We start from the raw sequence: 13,225 nt of genomic DNA on the forward strand, positions 1-13,225 counted from the left end.
CAACTCCACCGCCTTTTGCTTTTTGTCTGTCCTTCCTAAATATTGAATATCCCTGGATGTTCATTCCCTATCCCTGGTCACCTTGCAGCCATGTCTCCGTAATCCCAACTATATCTTACCCGTTTACACTATTTGCGTGATTAATTCATCCACTTTATTGCGAATGCTCCGCGCGGCAAGGCACAAAGCCTTAAGGCTTATCTTTTTAAGATTACTTGTCCCCTTCCCACTATTTTTCACTGTGGCACTGTTTGATTCTGGCCTTTGATTTCTCTGCCTATCACTTTTATTATTCCCCTTACTGTCTTTTGTTCTTGCCTTTGATCCCCCCTCCTCTGACTCCTTGCAAAAAGGTTCCCATCCCCTTGCCATTTTAGCTTAAACCCTCCCCAACCACTCTAGCAAATACTCGCCCTCGGACATCAGTCCCGGTCCTACCCAGGTGTTACCCGTCCAGTTTGTACTGGTCCCACCTCCCCCAGAACCGGTCCCAATGCCCCAGGAATCTAATACCCTCACCCCCATCTCTTCAGCCACGTATTCATCCGATATATCCTGCTATTTCTACTCTGACTAGCACGTGGCACTGGTAGTAATCCTGAGATCACTACCTTTGAGGTCCTAATTTTCAGCTTACTTCCTAGCTCCCTATATTCTGCTTTAAGGACCTCATCCTGTTTTTTACCTATGTCGTTTGTACCAATGTGTACCACAACCACTGGCTGTTCACCCTCCCCCTTCAGAATGGGCGGCACAGTGGCGCAGTGGTTAGCACCGCAGCCTCACAGCTCCAGCGACCCAGGTTCGATTCTGGGTACTGCCTGTGCGGAGTTTGCAAGTTCTCCCTGTGTCTGCGTGGGTTTTCGCCGGGTGCTCCGGTTTCCTCCCACAGCCCAAGACTTGCAGGTGATAGGTAAATTGGCCGTTGTAAATTGCCCCTAGTGTCAGTAGGTGATAGGGAATATGAGATTACTGTAGGGTTAGTATAAATGGGTGATTGTTGGTCGGCACAGACTCGGTGGGCTGAAGGGCCTGTTTCAGCGCTGTATCTCTAAATAAAAAATAAAATAAAATGTCCTGTAACCGCTCAGAGACATCCTTGACCCTAGCACCAGGGAGGCAACATACCATCCTGGAGTCTCTTTTGCAGCCACAGAAATGCCTCTCTATTCCCCTTACAATTGAATCCCCTATAACTATTGCATTCCCACACTTTTAATCCTCCCCTGTGCAGCAGAGCCAACCGTGGTGCAACGAACTGGGCTGTTGCTGCTTTCCCCTGAGAGGCCATTCCCCCCAACAGTATCCAAAGCAGTTTTGCAGGGGAATAGCCACAGGAGATTCCTGAACTGCCTGCCTAGTCCTCTTGTTCTGCCTGGTGGTCACCCATTCCCCTTCTGCCTGTGGGGTCTGAATCTGCGGTGTGACCACCTCTCTATACGTGCTATCCACAATACTCTCCGCCTCGTGGATGCTCCACAGTGTCCCCAGCTGCAGCTCCAGCTCCGAAACCCGGGCTTCCATGAGCTGCAGCTGGATACATTAACTGCACACATGCTGGTCCCGGGCACTGGAAATATTCCCAGCTTCCGACATGGAGCACGAGGAGCACACCACGGCTTTGAGCTCTCCTGCCATGACTTAACCCTTTAAATTAAATTAAACCTTCTGGAAGATCTTAATGTCCAATAATATCTGTTACTCTAGGACCCTCTTCCCTGGTCCACGTTACTACAGAACTCCCTAAAAAAAGAAAATTACTTACTATATTTGAAATAAACTTTAAACTTTTAAACTTTTCTTACCTGAGATACTTACCCAGCTATTTAGAGCTATTCCCTAACAGCAGTGACTCACCAACCAATCACCTTGCAGCTCGCCTGTGACGTCACTGTTGGCTTTTTTTTTTCAAAACTCCGGTGCGCTGCAGCTGCACTTTTAAACTCTGCTGGTCTCACTCAGTATCGCTCCTTCCTGCTGCCGCTGCACTTTTAAACACTGCCGGTCTCACTCAGTCTCGCTCCTTCCCGCTGCCGCTGCACTTTTGAACTCTGCCGGTCTCACCCAGTCTTGCTCCTTCCCGCTGCCGCTGCACTTTTAAACTGTGCCAGTCCCACTCAGTCAATGTCAAGGTGAGAGGGTTAGATTCTCACTCATTGGAAATCTTCATTCTCTGGCATTTGTGTGGCACTAATGTTACTTGTCACTTACCAGCCCAAGCCTGGATGCTGTCTAGGTCTTGCTGCATTTGGACACAGAGTGCTTCAGCATCTGAGGAATTGTGAATGGTACTGAACATCGTACAATCATCAGTGAACATCGCCACTCTGACCTTATGATGGAGGGAGGGTCATTGATGAAGCAGCTGAAGACGGTTGGGCCTAGGACACTACCCTGAGGAACTCCTGCAGCAATGTCCTGGGGCTGAGATGATTGGCCTCCAACAACTACAACCATCTTCCTTTGTGCTAGGTATGACTCCAACCAGTGGAGAGTTTTCCTCTTGATCCCATTGACTTCAGTTTGGTTAGGCCTCCTTGATGCCACACTCGGTCAAATGCTGCCTTGATATCTAGAGCAATCACTCTCCCCTCATCTCTTGAGCTCAGCTCTTTTATCGATGTTTGGACAAAGGCTGTAATGAGGTCATAGCTGAGAATGCAAAACTTAACTTTCAGAGACGAGTAAAGTTTGTATCAACACACCTGCCAATGCATTTCAATAGTAAGGAAGACAGCAAGATACTGTTTTCATAAGGCAACGATGGAGCAACACAACTCGGACAGCAACTTTTGGACTTGTTCATTTAACCTCGCCTCTGCCCTTGCCTTTTAAATTGCTGCAGCAATTTTGTATAAATAATGGTGAGTGCTATTAGCCTTGCCGATATTTTGACAGCAAATCATGGGCCAATGTACTAAAAATTGCACTGTTTCATTACCATTTTCATGTATACACAAAAACTTGTTAGAAAATAGCAGCAGCTGTTCACATTTTCACAGTCCTATTCTAGGGGTTTTAATTTGCTCTGGCAGTGCACTGGTTTGCAAAAAAATCCTTTCTGGATTATTTTAACAGAGTTTATTGTATTAACTAATGCACTACTTTTGAAAAAAGCAAGATAGATTCAAGCCCCAATCAAAAGCATTTATTTTCATAAGCACTCATAAAAGTAAAATGTTTCTAATAATTAGCCCTATTTTTACAAACACAGCCAATTTTCCTTAGAGCAGAGAAGGCTGAGGGGGGGACCTGATTGAGGTATACAAATTTATGAGGGGCATTGATAGGATAGATAGGAAGAAATTTTTTCCCTTAGCAGAGGGTTCAATAACCAGGGGGCATAGATTTAAGGTCAGGGGCAGGAGGTTTAGAGGGGATTTGAGAGTGGTTGGAATCTGAAACACACTGCCTGAAGGGGTGATAGAGGCAGGATCCCTCACAACATTTAAGAAGTATTTAGATGAGCACTTGAAACACCATAGCATACAAGGCTACGGGCCAAGTGCTGGAAAACGGGATTAGAATAGATAGGTGCTTGATGGTCGGCACAGACACAATGGGCCGAAGGGCCTATTTCTGTGCTATATAACTCTGTGACTCTATGACTCTAAAATGTTCAACCATTAATCTTCCATCATTTCTTAAAATGAAATTACCAACTCTGTAGCTTTCGTGAAATTTTAGAATCATAAAATGGTTACAGCACAGGAGGCCTTTTGGCCTGTCGCGTCCATGCTGGCTTTCTGCAAGAGCAACTCACCTAGTCCCACTACCCCGCCTTTTCCCTGTAACCCTGCAAAATTCCTCTCTTCAGATAATTATCCAGTCCTCTTCTGAAGGCCTTGCTTGAATCTGCCTCCACCACACCCTCAGGCAGTGCATTCCAGATCGTAACCACTCGCTACATAAAAAAGATTTCCCTCATGGGTCCGTTGCTTCTTTTGCAAATCACCTTAATTAGGTATCCTCTGGCTCTGGATCCTTCTGCCAATGGGAACAGTTTCTCCCTAACTACTCTGTCAAGACCCCTCATGATTTTGAATACCGCTATCAGACCTCCTCTCGACCTTCACTTCTGCAAGCAGAACAGCTCCAGCTTCACTAACCTATCAACATAACTGAAGTTCCTCATCCCTGGAACCATCCTCGTGAATCTTTTCTGTGCCCTCTTATACATACATACATACAAAGATATGAATTAGGAGCAGGAGCAGATACAAATTAGGAGCAGGCCACTCGGCCCCTCGAGCCTGCTTTGCCATTCAACAACATCATAGCTAATCTGATTGTAACCTCAACTCAACTCTACGTTCCCGCATACCCCCGATAACCTTTCACTCCCTTGCTTATCAAGTATCTATATACCTCTGCCTTAAAAATATTCAAAGACTCTGCTTCCACCATCTTTTGAGGAAGAGAGTTTCAAAGACTCACAACCCTCTGAGAGAAAATCTTTCTCCTCATCTCTGTCTTAAATGGGCGACCCCTTATTTTTAAAAATTGACCCCGAGTTCTAGTTTCTCCCACGAGAGGAAACATCCTTTGCACATCCACGATGTCAAGATTCCTCAGGATATTATATATTTCAATCAAGTCACCTCTTACTCTTCTAAACTCTCCAATGCCTTCCTGAAGTGTAGTGGCCAGAACTAAACAAAATACTACAGTTGAGACCAAACCAGTGTTTTATGAAGGTTTATCATACTTTATGCCCCTATTTATAAAGCCCAGGATCCCATATGCTTTATTAACCAGTTTTTCAACCTGCCCTGCCACCTTCAATGATTTTTGCCCATATAGCCCAAACATCCCTCTTCACCTGCACCCGCTTTAGAACTATACCCTTTAATTTACGCTGCCTCTCCTCATTCTTCCTACCAAAATGTATCATTTCACACTAGTCTGCATTAAATTTCATCTGCTGCTTGTCCGTCCGTCCATTCCACCATCCTGTCTATGTCCTCTTGAAATTTATTCACGTCTAGGTCATTAATATTTATATAAAATGCAGGGGTCGTAACACAAGATACTCCACTATGCTCCAGTCCGAAAAACAACTGTTCACAACTACTCTCTGTTTCGTGTTACTCATACAACTTCATATCCATGCTGCCACTGACCCTTTTATTCCATGGGCTCTAATTTTGCTGACAAGCCTGTTATGTGGCACTTTATCAAAATTCCTTTTGGAAGTCCATGTACACCAAATCAACCACATTACCCTCATGAACCCTCTCTACCTCAAAGAAACTCAAGCACCTTAGTTAAATACTTAGTTAAATATTTTGAGAGATTTGTCATTTTAAGATATTTTGCCAAGCTCATCATAAAAAACCCTGGTCCCATGTCTAATCGGTAGCCAAATTCCAATACCCATTCATCCAATGGAAAATAATTAATAATTCAAACAACTAAACACTTGAAGCACTGTTACGAAACAAATTACAAGTCAATAAAAATAATTCCACTCTGTACGGCAGTTCTAATATTGTGTACCTGCTGTGTAACAAATGATTGGAAGTACCTTCATTTATTCCAATTAGAAAGAAATTAACTACACAGACAAGGTGTGTCCAAATATTTTATCACATTTACTTTTTTAAAAATTATCTATCTGGAATTCAATTTACAACACATTTCTACTGGAAACAATTTTAGCAATCCACTTTGACAACAGATGCCAATTATTACGACAGACTCCTTAGCTTTCCAAACATCTCAGGCATTTACGGAAACAAAGTGTCATCACAGACTAAAATACAAATACAATATGAAGATATTACTGCTTACATTAACTGTAGGCAGAGGATAAACTGGTGGCAAACTGAAATGATTAATTCAATAAATGAGAATAAATGGTCCGATTGGACTTTAAAATTCTCCTGTCGTAAGGCTTGTAGAAAATTTAATGCTTCAAAGTAAGTAAAGGAGTGATGTTCCATTTATGAGCTTCTGGCACACAGCATTCACATGCGGGGCGGCGCAGTGGTTAGCACCGCAGCTTCACAGCTCCAGCGACCCGGGTTCAATTCTGGGTACTGCCTGTGTGGAGTTTGCAAGTTCTCCCTGTGTCTGCGTGGGTTTCCTCCGGGTACTCTGGTTTCCTCCCACAGAGGAAAAGACTTGCAGGTTGATAGGTTAATTGGCCATTAGCAATTGCCCCTAGTATAGTGTTAGGGAAATATAGGGACAGGTGGGGATGTGGTAGGAATATGGAATTAGTGTAGGATTAGTATAAATGGGTGGTTGATGGTCAGCACAGACTCGGTGGGCCGAAGGGCCTGTTTCAGTGCTGTATCACTAAACTAAACTAAACATGCCAGGAGAGCATACCAGAATATTAAGCAGGCAGAACTGCACCCCTATTATGCAATTCACACAATTTTCCGTCCATTTAAATGAATGGATGGAAAATCAGGTAGGCCGTGCAATGGGTTCATTATTCTTTGTGCCCAATATTACAGTGTGTGCTTCTAGCATGTGATATTTTCTCTACATCAGTAGCGCAAAAGCAGACAATTTAACGTCATGTTCCCATGAGAGTTTTCAGAAAAGATAAAACTTATTAAGCTGAAAATCTGACGCATACAAACATTTCTATAATTATTTTCTATCAAAGCACTAATTCTGTACTTATTCAATGCTGGTGTTACAAATTTAATTCATCTACTGATCTATATCCCAGTTATTTAATTATTCATGTAAAGGCCAGCAAGGACTGAGGTACCCTTGCAATAGCCAACCTGCTTCAGAAGCACCCACCACTCCCAGTGGGGCTGCCAAGGCTCTAGAGCTGTTTGCCCTCTGATTGCGCCGGCACCATCGGGAGCCCACCCACCAGCCTTAATAGGACAGCAAGTTCCAATTAGGAGGCTGCCTCCTGGAAGATTGCGATGCTGGTCCCACAATTGGCAAGTGTGGGCTTGGGACCCCTGTTTAGTCCTGACGTTGGGGCCCCAAAGTCCATGAGAAAATTCGGCCCCAGATGTCAAATAAGAAACACGACAGCAGATGGGTGGTAAGAGGTATAGATGGGTGTCATCAGCGCATGTGTGCTGATGAGGTCACCAAAGAGCAGCATGCAGATGAAGAAGGGGGGGGGGCAAGGAGGGATTCCTCCAGGGGCTCCTATTATGGCAGTGCAAAAGTGAGAAGAAGCCATTGCTAGAGGTGTTCTGTGTACAACTGAGTAAATAAAAGAGAAACATAGCAAGAAGAGTCATACTAAGCTGGGGGGAGACAGTGGCGTTGTGGTAATCCAGAGAGTAAGGTTAATACTCTGGGGACATGGGTTCAAATCCCAACAGGGCAGCTGGTGGAATTTAAATTCAATTCATGAATAAAATTTTGGAATTGAAAGCTTATCTCAGTAATGGTGACCATGAAACTACAATCGATTGTCATAAAAACCCATCTGGTTCACTAATTCCCTTTCGGGAAGGAAATCTGCCATCCATACTTGGACTGGCTACATGTCCCTCCAGACCCCCAGCAATGTGGTTCACACTTAACTACCCTCTGAACTGGCTTAGCAAGACATTCGGTTGTACAAAACCGCTACACAAAGTTGAAAAGGAATAAAACCTCAGCCCCAGGACATTGCTGCAGGAGTTCTTCAGGGTCGTGTCCTAAGCCCAACCATCTTCAGCTGCTTCATCAATGACCTTCCCTCCATCATAAGAGCAGAAGTGGGGATGTTCAAAGATGATTGTACAATGTTCAGTACCATTCGCAACTCCTCAGATGCTTAAGCAGACCGTGTCCATATGCAGCAAGACCTGGACAGCAATCAGGCTTGGCCTGATAAGTGGCAGGTACCATTCGCACCATACGAGTGTCAGACAATGACGATCTCCAATAGGAGAGAATATAACCATCTCCCCTTGACATTCAACGGCATTACAGAATCACAGAATTGCTACAGCACAGAAGGAGGCCATTCGACCCATTGTTTCTGCACTGGCTCTCCGAAAGAGCAATTTATCTAGTGCCACTCCCCCAACTTCTCACCGTAGCCCTACACATTCTTCCTTTTCAGACAACAATCCAATTCCCTCTTGAATGCCTCAATTGAACCTGACTCCACCACACTCTCAGGTAGTGCATTCCAGATCCGAACCACTCACTGCATGGTTTGACGGCACCTTCCAAACCCACAACCTCTTCCACCTAGAAGAACAAGGGCAGCAGACGCATGGGAATACCACCATCTGCAAGTTCCCCTCCAAGCCACACATCATTCTGACTTGGACATATATCGCCTTTCCTTCACTGTCGCTGGGTCAAAATCCTGGCACTCCCTCCCTAACAGCATTATGGGTGTACCCGCAGGAGATGGACTGCAGCAGTTCAAGAAGACACTTCACCACCGCCTTCTCAAGGGCAATTAGGGATGGGCAACAAGTGCTGGCCTTACTAGCGACACCCACATTCCATGAAACTAATAAAAAAAAACAATTAAGGAGAGTTATATAAGGACTATAGTGTGGTGAATTGTGTTGAAGGCTACAGAAATGACAGTCACACTGAAAGGTTGTTCACTGAAAGGTGTGCTATGTTTCAGTGCTGTAGAAGGAAACCTGAATGGACGATCCAAAACAGGGAGCTACAGCAGAGATGGACACAGATTTCAGAATCATAGAATGGTAATAACACAGAAGTAACAAATTCAAGGACTTTGAACAGAAAACGTGGTTGGTGATGAGTTATTAGTTTCCAAAGATAGAGGGGTCCAGAGTTTTGAGAAATGAGGCTAATGACAAAAATTTTGATCAGCAGGGCAACAATGCATCATGAGATGGTTACTTACAGAAGTACAGGGGTGGGGGGTGAAATTAGGTGATCAGGAGTTTAGTAGGAATGGGGTTGACGAGCAGGAGCTAGATCTCAGAGATGAAATGCCAGATTTGTATGGGATTGGCGAACATTTAATTGGAATGGACCATCCAGATTTTGAGTTGATTTTCCAAATTTCCAGGCTTTTTGAAAAATTAAGTCCTATTTTTCAACCCACATTTATATCTCAAAGTGGCAAGATTGCTGAGATTATTGCCGCTATGCACTAATTTTAATTCATGAGTTGCTGCAATCCCTTGAGAGATTTGTTTGATTCCTTTAAAGCGTTGGGGGGGGGGGATTTTCTAGAGTTTCTCCCTTAAGTTGGGCACAAATATCCTTTCTTTGCCTCCAGGAGTTAAAGGGATTGACAGTGAATGAGGCTGCATGTCTGATGAGGACGGGTTTGAATGGGCCAAATGGTCTTTCTCATCCTCTTTTTGATATTATCCATACGATCAGGTCATGTTGCCTTAGAATGCATTGGAACCCTACTACTGGTTGTCATGCAGGCCCCCACCTGCCAAGAATGAGGCACACATTATTTCGCCACATAAACCTTAACACTTAAAATCGCTGCTGGGAAGAAAAGAGGGCCTATCACAAGGAATTGCCAGGCCCCTCGCCGGAAAGACCTTTTCAGTATACTGGCAGACTGTGTTGGAACAAAGGGCCCAGTCCCTGCTTCTCCAATACACAGAAGACCTGGTCAGGCCAGTTTAGTCACATGACTGGCTGTCTGAATTTGAACTTGCCACAGTTTTTTTTAAACTCAGAAAGCTGTTTGCTCCTGGACTGAAAAGATCTCTCTCCTGTCTGCTCCCATCTCTTTCTCACAGAACTGAAGACCCATTGAAGACACATGAACCCCAAGAGAGAAAAATGTCCTACAGTGAACAAGGTTTAAGAAGAATACTGGGCCCCAACTAAAAGCAAGACTACCTACAATCAAGAACTACAGCGAGTTTGAAGCACAGTAAAAACCTCTCTTCAGAGATTGCCTCAAACCTCTCCATTTTATTTTTCTTCTCTTTTCTGTCCCTATTTGTATGTGCGTATCGCATATGCATGCTAGCATGGGCACGTCGTATATCCGTAGGCGTTAACTGTATTAGAATTTAAGGTTATGTTTTAATAAATTTCACTTTTCTTCTTTAAACCTAAGAAAGCCTGTTTATGCTCATTTCTTTGCCTGATAATTGGAAAGTGGTGTATAAGGATTCACCAAGGGGGAGCTCAAAACACAGTGTTTAAAAACATAAACCCTGTTCCAATAAGACCAAGTGAAGACAGTAAAAGACCCCTAGAAAACTTTCTCACCTGGACGTAACATGGTTATTATTCTAGTTATAGTTTGTAGTTTACCCAGAATTGAATGTATAATTAATGTGTCAGCCACAGCTCAATGGCTAGCACTCTCACCTCTAAATCAGAAGATTGTGGGTTTAAATCCTAATCCAGAAACTTGAGATCAAAATCTGGGCTGACACTGATAGTGCAGTGCACAGGGAGTGCTGCACTGTCAGAGGTGCCATATTTCGGATGAGACGTTAAACCGAGGCAGATGAACATAAAAGAATCTGTGACACTGTTTCAAAGAATAGCAGGGCAGTGTTGGCCAACATTTAGCGCTCAACCAACATCACTAAAACAAAAGACTATCTGGTCATTATCACTTTGCTGTTTGTGGGAGCTTGCTGTGTGCATTTCTGACATTACATTAATGACTACACTTTAGAAGTACTGCATTAGCGAGTGTAAAGCACTTTCAGAGACCCTGAGTTCGTGAAAAGTGCTACATAAATCTTTCTCGATTATTAATAAAAAAATAAAGATTTATAATTAAAAGTTAATTTACCTTTGACGATGACCAGCACCGAGCTGTAAGTCTGACCGGCCAAATTGGAAGCGGTGCAGGTGTAGCGCCCGTTGTCGCTCTGCTTACAGTAGAGGATCCTCAGAACGAAGTTGTCCTCGTCGTCGTCGAAGAGGACGTGCCGGCGGCCCGAGCAGATGACCTCGCCGTCCTTTTTCCACAGGATCTCGGGCTTGGGTTTTCCCGTCACTTGGCAGCTCAGCTTGGCATGCTTGCCTTCCGTCACTGTGCACGTGCGTGCCCAGCCAACCGCCACACTCGCGCCACCCTTCGCGCCTGCGCCGGACTGCAATGCGTAGGGCGAGCGCGCCAAGCCGTAGCTTCCCGCCTTCTCGTAATCTCGCGAGAGGTGCCGGCCGGCCGAAAAAGGCGGGACGGAGGCGTCAGACGGGCCCACGGTAGGAATTTCCGAGCCTCGGATTTGTTCGCGCCTTTGCTGCAGGTGGGACAGCAAGGAGGTTTTGGCGGAGCCACACTCCACCGTCGTCGAGTGACAGGCAGCGACTGCTGAGCCCGTATCACCCGGGGAGAGGACGACAAGGGCGGCGACGGTCTGGCTCTCGCCCAGCGGGTTCAGGGCCCTGCACACCAGAGTGCCGCCGTCGGAAAACCTGACGCAGTAGATTTTGAGGGCGCTGCTGTCGCCGACTGTCTCCACCGAGAAGCGGTTGTAGCCGTCGCCCACCTTCTCACCGTCTTTCTCCCAGTGGACGGACGGCATCGGGTTTCCCTGCACCTTGCAGGAGAAGCTGGCGTCATCGCCCAAGCACACCCTGAGGGAGCATGGCTTGAGCAGGAAGTACGGGGCCTCCTCCCGCTCGCCTCCGACCCGAAGGGTGACCGCTGCATACGCTTCCCCTACCGTGTTGTTGGCCCTGCAGATGTACTGGCCGCTGTCACCCGTGGACAGGTCGTAAATGGTCAGTTTGAACAAGTCGCCGTCCTCCACCGTTTTGAACCGGCCTCCCGATTTTACCAGCTCGTTATCCTTTTCCCACACCACCAGTGGCACCGGGTTGCCGATAATCTGACAGGCGAGGGTCGCATCCTTGCCGGCGGAGAGTGTAAACGCCTTGGGTCGGGTTAAAAACCTGGGGGCCCCGCCGAAATCCATCCCCGATCTAGAATGGAAAAGAAACGAAGAAGTCTTACACTTTGAAGGTCATGAGAATCGTTCTTTCTAGTATATTTCAGAACCCTATTTCATTTGAGGTCATAGAAAAGTCGTCAGTCATCTCCCATTCCCCTCCCCGAGTTGCTGCAATGTCTTAAAATAGCATCAGCTGTCTCCGCTTATCTCATACATGTCCATTTGTAGAACCACTCCTTGACAATACATACCATTAGTAACAACATTCATAACTATCTGTATTGATTAAAAAGTGTATCTAGCAAGTTTTAGAGGTTTGTACAATTGCAATTTTCAGTAAAAACTGGAACTGTATTACGTCCCAATTTGAATTTTTTTTTAACTAGCCTATATGTTCGTATTTCGGTTCCAATACAGCAGGCATTTATTACCGAATTGTTAAAAGATCTGTAGTTCTATGAAAAATAAAACTTACCTGTTTTCAAAGCTGTGGAAATCACGAAGAACATAAAAAAAGAGAAGTTACGCATCGGAGTATATACGAGTGTGCATTCCAAGGGGATCTGAATCTCGAGTCGATAGTTTGTCAAAAAATGAATTTCAGAAGATCAGAAGAACGTCTGTGAAAGTCGATGGCTGGGGCTGTATCCCCCAGTCCCCTACAGTAGTTTGATTTTACCTTGTACCCCGGTCTGTCCCGAATGCTAAATCGTTGACGTGCTTTGCTTTACTCAGCCGAAAATCTAAAATAGATTGGTGACATTTGCGTAAGAGATAGCGTTACAGATCTCGATGAAAGCGACATCCAAAGCACCCTGTCGAAAGTATCACTAAGTTTGGGGGAAGTATTTGGGGCTTTGTTAACTCTACTTTTGATAGCAGTGCCGTGCATACACTATATGCCTAGATGGGGGGTTTATTAATTATTCTGGTATCGTTAATTTACAAATAAATTCCTCACCCTTTTGAGAGACTTAGAGTATATTGCTTAGTATCCCCTGAATTCGAGAATGGTTTGCTCTACAAAGCAATCTCAGGGGCCTCATGGTAAGATTGACAACAACAAACGTTTGCAGCTTTATAATAAAACCGTCTGGAATTTTATAACAGTTTGGCTTTCTCCAGAATTCGTCTTTAATGTTCTATTTTGATGTAAGATCAAATTATCATATTCCATGATCTAATGCATTTTCAATAAACATTTGCAGCCTATTAGCAAAGTTACAAAGAGTTGATTTTGTTTCATAATACTGTTGGAGGTAATTCGAGTACCAATCTGTTAAAGTTCCAAAACAAGATGAATAAAAATATTTGAAGGCTGTTGTATGTATTACATCTATCATGCTGTAGTGCTTTGACATCTACTTTCTTTTTAGTTTTCAATATTAAAATTGGACTGGCCAATGACTAATTAGACCAAC

At 44.5% G+C, this 13,225-nt stretch overlaps 1 protein-coding gene across 1 annotated transcript in view; it reads right to left on the bottom strand.

Annotated features, from left to right (window-relative positions):
• The window catches only part of obscnb (obscurin, cytoskeletal calmodulin and titin-interacting RhoGEF b), an 868,128-nt gene extending 855,432 nt beyond the window's left edge, over positions 1 to 12,696 (bottom strand). The window contains exons 1-6 of the mRNA XM_068053434.1: positions 12,675 to 12,696; positions 12,484 to 12,547; positions 12,280 to 12,291; positions 11,220 to 11,835; positions 11,096 to 11,189; positions 10,697 to 10,957 (exon numbers count right to left, since the gene is read on the bottom strand). Coding sequence (XP_067909535.1) covers positions 10,697 to 10,957; positions 11,096 to 11,189; positions 11,220 to 11,835; positions 12,280 to 12,291; positions 12,484 to 12,547; positions 12,675 to 12,696 — 1,069 coding nt within the window. The remainder of the gene's footprint in view (positions 1 to 10,696; positions 10,958 to 11,095; positions 11,190 to 11,219; positions 11,836 to 12,279; positions 12,292 to 12,483; positions 12,548 to 12,674) is intronic.
• Between the last annotated feature and the right edge of the window lie 529 nt (positions 12,697 to 13,225).

The sequence above is a fragment of the Heterodontus francisci genome, chromosome 2 (genome assembly GCF_036365525.1).
Source record: "Heterodontus francisci isolate sHetFra1 chromosome 2, sHetFra1.hap1, whole genome shotgun sequence".
Taxonomy (NCBI): Eukaryota; Metazoa; Chordata; class Chondrichthyes; order Heterodontiformes; family Heterodontidae; genus Heterodontus; species Heterodontus francisci.